The sequence below is a fragment of the Schistocerca americana genome, chromosome 2, assembly GCF_021461395.2.
Source record: "Schistocerca americana isolate TAMUIC-IGC-003095 chromosome 2, iqSchAmer2.1, whole genome shotgun sequence".
Classification (NCBI taxonomy): domain Eukaryota; kingdom Metazoa; phylum Arthropoda; class Insecta; order Orthoptera; family Acrididae; genus Schistocerca; species Schistocerca americana.
Window position 1 is genome coordinate 1,048,321,392 of NC_060120.1, and position 10,034 is coordinate 1,048,331,425.

The following is a 10,034-nucleotide window of genomic DNA, read 5'->3' on the forward strand; positions in this document are numbered from 1 at the left end:
AAGAAATTTTATTATTTATAAAAACCTTGAGAATAGGGTACTCATGTGGAATCAGATGCAATTATTAAAAAATGCTGTCTTACCTTATTTGAACCCTTGACACACTTGTGCAACAGCTCACTGGCATTAGGAACCTTACCTTCATGCTTAAAAACAGCAAAACTGAAACCACTGCTCTAAAAAAGGAAATCCTGAAGGTGTTTCAAATTATAGATCAGTAGTCCTACTGCCTGTATTTTCAAAAATTTTAGGAGATTTTATTTATAAGAGATTTATTTCCTAAATAAACATAAAATTCTCTCTCCCTCACAGCATGGTTTCAGGAAAGGCTATTCAACTGAGAGTGCAGTATTTGAATTTCTTAATGAAATTTATGCTAAACTGGATGCAAGGGAGTTTGTGACAGGAATATGTCTGATTTATCCAAAGCTGTCAACATCATTGACCATACCGGCATAGTGCTGAAGCTTGATGAATTAGGAATTAGAGGTATTACCAATGAGTGGCTCAGGACATACCTATGTGGTTGCAAACATGTGGTTGAAGCCGTAATATTCTGACCATTAGAAAATCAGTTACTGTTATACAGGATGTGAAAATGTGAAATACGGCGTCCTTCAAGAATCAGTATTAGGACCCATTGTGTTTCTCTTCTATGTCAATGATCTTATGTACAACAAGTATTGCCAAACTACCCTCCAATTTGCAGATGATACAAGATTGCTTATTAGTGGGAAAACAGAAGAAAAACTAAAATTCTCCGCTGTTCAAACAATGAATAGTGTAGAACAGTGGTTCAGTTATAACAAGTTAATTATAAACAAAGAAAAGACAGTAGCACTTAACTTCTATAAACTAAAAGGAAGGCACCACCCAAACATATGAATAGAACAAAGGGACAGAGTTCTTGAAAGTGTTGACAGCACGAAATTTTGGAACTCTGGCTCCAGAACAACACAAAATGGAAGGTACACATTGAATATTTGAAAAGAAAAAACTAAACAAAGCCTACTACATGATAAGGACCTTAAAAACTTGTTGCAGCAAAGATAGCTTGTTAAATGTACACCACTCCTATGTGATTCTGTAATTAAATATGGCATAATCTTCTGGGACAATGAAACAACAGATATTAAACTTTTCAGGATGCAAAAGAGAATATTAAGAATTATGGAATGGGTAAACAATAGGAAATCATGCAGACCTATATTCAAAAAATTGTCAGTTCTTCCTCTTCCCTTGATTTTTATCTACGAAATTTCAGTTTTTGTAAAACAATATATTGATATACACCCAGATATCTTATTAAAAATGAAGATATACATGCATACAATACAAGACAAAAATCTGACCTTCATATGAAACAGGTGAGAACATCATTGTGCCAAAAAGGCACTCTACATATTGGGACAAAAATTTACAGTGATCTGCCTAACCATATTAAATCAGTAAGTAAACTCAGTAATTTTAAGGCTGAACTAAAGGCATATTGATTTGATCATTGCTTTTACAGTCTGACAGAGTACCCTGAAACCAAACAACAAAAAGATGCATTATGGATATTCTACTTTGTAAGTAAAAATTTCTCGGTGTACATGCCGCGTCAAATCAGGATAAATCTCCGAGCTTTCGACCACTACCTCCATGGTCGTCGTCAGGGCTAAAACTGACTGTCGTGAACTAGCGAGGTTCCCACTTTTATATGCAAAGGACGGCTTCTTATTGGCTGGAATACGTCAGCAATATGGCGTGTAGCGAAGTGGTGCCCTCTACTTCCATAGATGTAGTTGCTATCCCGCGTTGCTTGCAGCGCCATCCCTTAAATCAGGAGGTAAAGTGCGAGAAGTTTTTCTCAGCGATTTTTCTTTATCCAGTGCACTCTTCCAAGTGTTGCTAAGTGCATAGCCGTTGTCTCTATTAAAGTTATTATCGCTAAGCCTAATTTCGACTGCTTCCCGGATCACAGAGTCCCAGTAATTCGATGTGTGGGCTATTACTCTGGTTTCTTCAAATAAAATCTTATGCTTGTTAAGCAGGCAATGTTCAGCCACCGCTGATTTTTCCAAATACCTGTATTTCAGGTGACGTTGGTGCTCGATGCAGCGGTCGGCAACGGTTCTTACAGACTGGCCCACGTAATTCTCGCCGCATTCGCAAGGAATAGTATAAATTCCCGGCACTCTTAAGCCGAGACTATCTTTGACTGGTCTCAACATTTCCTTAATTTTCCTAGGTGGTCGGAAAACTGGTTTTATTCCTTGCCTCTTCAGGACTCTGGCTATCTTGCTCGTTGTAGCACCGCAAAAAGGAAGCCGCGCTAAGTGTTGGTCCTCTTCTTGTATGTGGCCGGCATCGTGTCTTACTTTCTTGGACAATACTGATTTAATTTCACCGGCAGAATAACCATTCCTCTTGAAAACAGTCGTCAAATGGTTGATCTCGGGACCGAGGTGGTCCTTGTCGGAAATAGTCCTGGCTCTGTGTACTAAAGTATTCAGCATAGCTCTCTTCTGAGACGGATGATGGAAGCTATGGCTATGCAGATATAAGTCTGTATGGGTTGGCTTCCTGTACACAGAATGGCCCAGTCGTCCATCCGGCTTTCGCTCTACCAACATATCTAAAAAGGTAACTTCCCTTCCTTCTCTACCTCCAATGTAAATTTTATGTTTGGATGTACACCATTCAAATGTTCGACGAACTGCTGCAGCGTGTCGCTGCCGTGTGGCCAGATTAAAAAAGTATTGTCGACGAATCTGTAGAAGCATGATGGGCGGAGGTGTGCACCGCTCAGGGCTCGTTCTTCAAAGTCCTCCATGAAAAAATTCGCTATTGCTGGTGACAGTGGCGAACCCATGGCTGTTCCATCTGTCATTTCATAATAATTTCCACTGTATAAAAAATAAGTGGTCGTCAAGGTATGCCGGAACAACTTCAAAATTTCTGAGGAGAAATGAGCAGACAACAATTGTAATGTGTCATCCACAGGTACTTTGGTGAACAGAGAAACCACGTCGAGGCTGACCATGATATCACTTGGGCCTATCTTCATCTGTTTTATGATATCAACAAACATTTTTGAATTTTTAATATGATGTGGGCAGTGACCAACTATAGGCGCCAACAGTTTAGTTAAGTGCTTTGCAAGCTTGTACGTAGGAGAGCCAATAGCGCTAACAATCGGTCTCAACGGGACGTTCTCCTTATGAACCTTTGGCAAACCGTACAGTCTTGGTGGCCTAGGTGCTCTCGGCCGTAAGTTCTTCACCAGTTCGTCGGAGAGGCCAGAGTTTTTTAGTAGCTCCCTTGTCTTCCTGCTGAGCGCCGATGTGGGATCCCGTCTGAGAACCCGGTATGTGCTGTCCTCCAGTAATAATCCAACTTTCTTATGGTAATCTGTAGCATTGAGGATTACCGTGGCATTCCCCTTGTCCGCAGGTAAAACAACTAGATCTTCATCCTTCTGCAACAATTTCAGTCCTTGTCTCTCCTCTCTGCTGATGTTTGATTTAGGCGGCTTGGATGTCGCTAAAATCCGGCTAGTAGCAAGCCTTACGTCATCCGCTGCTTCTTGAGGAAGATGACGAACTGCTTGTTCCACTCCACTAATGATCTCAACCACCGGTAACTTACGTGGAGCTGGGGCAAAGTTCAATCCTTTACTGAGAGCCGAGATGGTAGCTTCATCAAGTTCCTTGTCAGAGAAGTTGATAACAGTGCGGTGAATGCCGTTGGACCCAGTAGTTCCTTGATCACGGTTAAGCCGCTCAAATTTATCGGCCTGTTTCGCCGTAGTCCTGCTTAAATTGGCTCGTTGGTGTGCCGCCAAAGTCATATCCACCCATTCCCAGTCCGATGGTGAGAGGACTTCGGCCAGAAATAAATGGCAACTAAATAACAGGCGAGCGTTCATGTCTAGTTCATACCTGGTATGACGTATCCTCTCCTTCACAATAGCATGGCTGGTCTTTCGTAAAATTCTGTTTACTGCAGCGCTTCTGATGTGGTGTTTGACGACTGCAAACTTCGGTACTACCTCCTTGTCACGACAGCGTTGTAAAAAAGCCAGATTGCTCAGCAACTGAGACTGTTTCAGGCGCAGCTTCTCCAGGTGACGAACGCTGCGCGCTATGTCCTCCCCGTAGAGGAAACTAATATGGCTACGAAGTCTTTCGCGACGTATTTCCTGAGTAAAAATTTCTCGGTGTACATGCCGCGTCAAATCAGGATAAATCTCCGAGCTTTCGACCACTACCTCCATGGTCGTCGTCAGGGCTAAAACTGACTGTCGTGAACTAGCGAGGTTCCCACTTTTATATGCAAAGGACGGCTTCTTATTGGCTGGAATACGTCAGTGATATGGCGCATAGCGAAGTGGTGCCCTCTACTTCCATAGATGTAGTTGCTATCCCGCGTTGCTTGCAGCACCATCCCTTAAATCAGGAGGTAAAGTGCGAGAAGTTTTTCTCAGCGATTTTTCTTTATCCAGTGCACTCTTCCAAGTGTTGCTAAGTGCATAGCCATTGTCTCTATTAAAGTTATTATCGCTAAGCCTAATGTCGACTGCTTCCCGGATCACAGAGTCCCAGTAATTCGATGTGTGGGCTATTACTCTGGTTTCTTCAAATAAAATCTTATGCTTGTTAAGCAGGCTATGTTCAGCCACCGCTGATTTTTCCAAATACCTGTATTTCAGGTGACGTTGGTGCTCGATGCAGCGGTCGGCAACGGTTCTTACAGACTGGCCCACGTAATTCTTGCCGCATTTGCGAGGAATAGTATAAATTCCCGGCACTCTTAAGCCGAGACTATCTTTGACTGGTCTCAACATTTCCTTAATTTTCCTAGGTGGTCGGAAAACTGGTTTTATTCCTTGCCTCTTCAGGACTCTGGCTATCTTGCTCGTTGTAGCACCGCAAAAAGGAAGCCGCGCTAAGTGTTGGTCCTCTTCTTGTATGTGGCCGGCATCGTGTCTTACTTTCTTGGACAATACTGATTTAATTTCACCGGCAGAATAACCATTCCTCTTGAAAACAGTCGTCAAATGGTTGATCTCGGGACCGAGGTGGTCCTTGTCGGAAATAGTCCTGGCTCTGTGTACTAAAGTATTCAGCATAGCTCTCTTCTGAGACGGATGATGGAAGCTATGGCTATGCAGATATAAGTCTGTATGGGTTGGCTTCCTGTACACAGAATGGCCCAGTCGTCCATCCGGCTTTCGCTCTACCAACACATCTAAAAAAGGTAACTTCCCTTCCTTCTCTACCTCCTGTTTTCAAGAGGAATGGTTATTCTGCCGGTGAAATTAAATCAGTATTGTCCAAGAAAGTAAGACACGATGCCGGCCACATACAAGAAGAGGACCAACACTTAGCGCGGCTTCCTTTTTGCGGTGCTACAACGAGCAAGATAGCCAGAGTCCTGAAGAGGCAAGGAATAAAACCAGTTTTCCGACCACCTAGGAAAATTAAGGAAATGTTGAGACCAGTCAAAGATAGTCTCGGTTTAAGAGTGCCGGGAATTTATACTATTCCTTGCAAATGCGGCGAGAATTACGTGGGCCAGTCTGTAAGAACCGTTGCCGACCGCTGCATCGAGCACCAACGTCACCTGAAATACAGGTATTTGGAAAAATCAGCGGTGGCTGAACATAGCCTGCTTAACAAGCATAAGATTTTATTTGAAGAAACCAGAGTAATAGCCCACACATCGAATTACTGGGACTCTGTGATCCGGGAAGCAGTCGAAATTAGGCTTAGCGATAATAACTTTAATAGAGACAACGGCTATGCACTTAGCAACACTTGGAAGAGTGCACTGGATAAAGAAAAATCGCTGAGAAAAACGTCTCGCACTTTACCTCCTGATTTAAGGGATGGCGCTGCAAGCAATGCGGGATAGCAACTACATCTATGGAAGTAGAGGGCACCACTTCGCTACGCGTCATATCGCTGACGTATTCCAGCCAATAAGAAGCCATCCTTTGCATATAAAAGTGGGAACCTCGCTAGTTCACAACAGTCAGTTTTAGCCCTGACGATGACCATGGAGGTAGTGGTCGAAAGCTCGGAGATTTATCCTGATTTGACGCGGCATGTACACTGAGAAATTTTTACTCAGGAAATACGTCGCGAAAGACTCTACGGGGAGGACATAGCGCGCAGCGTTCGTCACCTGGAGAAGCTGCGCCTGAAACAGTCTCAGTTGCTGAGCAATCTGGCTTTTTTACAACGCTGTCATGACAAGGAGGTAGTACCGAAGTTTGCAGTCGTCAAACACCACATCAGAAGCGCTGCAGTAAACAGAATTTTACGAAAGACCAGCAATGCTATTGTGAAGGAGAGGATACGTCATACCAGGTATGAACTAGACAGGAACACTCGCCTGTTATTTAGTTGCCATTTATTTCTGGCCGAAGTCCTCTCACCATTGGACTGGGAATGGGTGGATATGACTTTGGCGGCACACCAACGAGCCAATTTAAGCAGGACTACGGCGAAACAGGCCGATAAATTTGAGCGGCTTAACCGTGATCAAGGAACTACTGGGTCCAACGGCATTCACCGCACTGTTATCAACTTCTCTGACAAGGAACTTGATGAAGCTACCATCTCGGCTCTCAGTAAAGGATTGAACTTTGCCCCAGCTCCACGTAAGTTACCGGTGGTTGAGATCATTAGTGGAGTGGAACAAGCAGTTCGTCATCTTCCTCAAGAAGCAGCGGATGATGTAAGGCTTGCTACTAGCCGGATTTTAGCGACATCCAAGCCGCCTAAGTCAAACATCAGCAGAGAGGAGAGACAAGGACTGAAATTGTTGCAGAAGGATGAAGATCTAGTTGTTTTACCTGCGGACAAGGGGAACGCCACGGTAATCCTCAATGCTACAGATTACCATAAGAAAGTTGGATTATTACTGGAGGACAGCACATACCGGGTTCTCAGACGGGATCCCACATCGGCGCTCAGCAGGAAGAGAAGGGAGCTACTAAAAAACTCTGGCCTCTCCGACGAACTGGTGAAGAACTTACGGCCGAGAGCACCTAGGCCACCAAGACTGTACGGTTTGCCAAAGGTTCATAAGGAGAACGTCCCGTTGAGACCGATTGTTAGCGCTATTGGCTCTCCTACGTACAAGCTTGCAAAGCACTTAACTAAACTGTTGGCGCCTATAGTTGGTCACTGCCCACATCATATTAAAAATTCAAAAATGTTTGTTGATATCATAAAACAGATGAAGATAGGCCCAAGTGATATCATGGTCAGCCTCGACGTGGTTTCTCTGTTCACCAAAGTACCTGTGGATGACACGTTACAATTGTTGTCTGCTCATTTCTCCTCAGAAATTTTGAAGTTGTTCCGGCATACCTTGACGACCACTTATTTTTTATACAGTGGAAATTATTATGAAATGACGGATGGAACAGCCATGGGTTCGCCACTGTCACCAGCAATAGCGAATTTTTTCATGGAGGACTTTGAAGAACGAGCCCTGAGCAGTGCACACCTCCGCCCATCATGCTTCTACAGATTCGTCGACGATACTTTTTTAATCTGGCCACACGGCAGCGACACGCTGCAGCAGTTCGTCGAACATCTGAATGGTGTACATCCAAACATAAAATTTACATTGGAGGTAGAGAAGGAAGGAAAGTTACCTTTTTAGATGTGTTGGTAGAGCGAAAGCCGGATGGACGACTGGGCCATTCTGTGTACAGGAAGCCAACCCATACAGACTTATATATGCATAGCCATAGCTTCCATCATCCGTCTCAGAAGAGAGCTATGCTGAATACTTTAGTACACAGAGCCAGGACTATTTCCGACAAGGACCACCTCGGTCCCGAGATCAACCATTTGACGACTGTTTTCAAGAGGAATGGTTATTCTGCCGGTGAAATTAAATCAGTATTGTCCAAGAAAGTAAGACACGATGCCGGCCACATACAAGAAGAGGACCAACACTTAGCGCGGCTTCCTTTTTGCGGTGCTACAACGAGCAAGATAGCCAGAGTCCTGAAGAGGCAAGGAATAAAACCAGTTTTCCGACCACCTAGGAAAATTAAGGAAATGTTGAGACCAGTCAAAGATAGTCTCGGCTTAAGAGTGCCGGGAATTTATACTATTCCTTGCGAATGCGGCGAGAATTACGTGGGCCAGTCTGTAAGAACCGTTGCCGACCGCTGCATCGAGCACCAACGTCACCTGAAATACAGGTATTTGGAAAAATCAGCGGTGGCTGAACGTAGCCTGCTTAACAAGCATAAGATTTTATTTGAAGAAACCAGAGTAATAGCCCACACATCGAATTACTGGGACTCTGTGATCCGGGAAGCAGTCGAAATTAGGCTTAGCGATAATAACTTTAATAGAGACAACGGCTATGCACTTAGCAACACTTGGAAGAGTGCACTGGATAAAGAAAAATCGCTGAGAAAAACTTCTCGCACTTTACCTCCTGATTTAAGGGATGGCGCTGCATGCAACGCGGGATAGCAACTACATCTATGGAAGTAGAGGGCACCACTTCGCTACGCGCCATATCGCTGACGTATTCCAGCCAATAAGAAGCCGTCCTTTGCATATAAAAGTGGGAACCTCGCTAGTTCACGACAGTCAGTTTTAGCCCTGACGACGACCATGGAGGTAGTGGTCGAAAGCTCGGAGATTTATCCTGATTTGACGCGGCATGTACACCGATAAATTTTTACTCAGGAAATACGTCACGAAAGACTTCGTAGCCATATTCTACTTTGTATGTTGTCTCTGCTAAAATAATTTAAACATCTAGTCCTTAAGTATGCAATAAAACTGTATTTTATCTTGTAAAGACTTAACCATGTCCAATATCCTTGTATATATTCTATACATGTAGGATTAGAAGGACTAAATAAATAAATAAAGAATTTACAAACCTCATCTTAACTGTTCCATGTGCAAACTTAGTACAGAGGGCCTTCAATTTGATGCAGCAACTTCTGACAAAGCCAAGAAACATGGTGCAGATATATGAAAGAATTGCTTACAAAATTAACACACAATCAAAAAAAATGGCAATCAGTTTTAAGATCTAAGGGCCACTAATGATTTAGATTGATAAGCATAGTATGGAAAAGATTAAAAATTACTCAAATTTTGTGGTTCACACATTATATATTAAGATTTCTCACAATTAAAAATACCTGTGCATCATGCATTTTCCTTTAAATTTTACTTTTCTTTCAAATAATGATTACATAATGTACTATTAATTCTTTCCAAAGTGCAATTGTTCTTTCAATAGACCTCAATAGTTATTGTGTCAACAGTTTTTCTTGTTTTAAAAGGTGATTTAATTAAAATATTTCTATAGTCATGTTTAGATGCATATTTTCACAAAGAGTGCCAGTTTGTCAAGAACATAATTTTCTTTAATATTACAAAACATTAATGATGTAGGAAAGTACTGGTAGAATTTAAGTACTTTTGTATTAACATAGACCACTCACTAAAAATCAGAAGTGTAGAGTCGCCAATAGGTCTACACAAAAAGAAAGAAGATTTGCTAGCTTTCGGGATGGCCTTTTTTCAGACATAGAGTAAAATACACATGGGAAACACAAACACATACACATGCATTGATACACATATCTGTGATGCTACATAATGGTGACTAGAAGATAAATGCCACAGCTACATTTCAACAGGTGGGCTACTTGTGGTTGGAGTACCATCGGGGTGAGGTGTTTAGGGGGAGAGAGAGCCAGAAGGCAGGGAGAGGGATACAGGGTGGGTGGCTAATGGCTCTGAGGGAGGCAGCTGATTTGCCAGTTATGAATGTGAAGAGGGAATGGTGGTACGTACATGGGCTAGGCATGTCATACACTGGTCGCAGCCATTGGGGAGTAGCGCATGCTGAAGATGGGGGCATGAATTAGGGGGGCATGACAGAATAGAGTACAGGTAAACTGTTAGGGAAGGGTGCGGGTACAGTGGGTTATCAGCAACTGAGGCCAGGATGATTATAAGAGCAGAGGATGTGATGTAAGAATAACC

General features: G+C 43.0%; 1 protein-coding gene across 1 annotated transcript; it reads left to right on the forward strand.

The window, feature by feature from the left end:
* The first annotated feature begins 3,911 nt into the window (after nt 1-3,911).
* Nucleotides 3,912-9,073, forward strand: LOC124594663. The gene is made up of 3 exons (XM_047133033.1): nt 3,912-3,929; nt 6,121-6,652; nt 8,946-9,073. Exons 1-3 carry the CDS (start codon nt 3,912-3,914, stop codon nt 9,071-9,073), a joined length of 678 nt encoding a protein of 225 aa, XP_046988989.1.
* The last annotated feature ends 961 nt before the right edge of the window (nt 9,074-10,034 follow it).

Coding starts and splice junctions, on each gene's coding strand:
- LOC124594663 (XM_047133033.1), top strand. Junction 6,653..8,945: donor GAACTTTGCCCCAGCTCCAC/GTAAGTTACCGG, acceptor GTGCAAACTTAG/TACAGAGGGCCTTCAATTTG.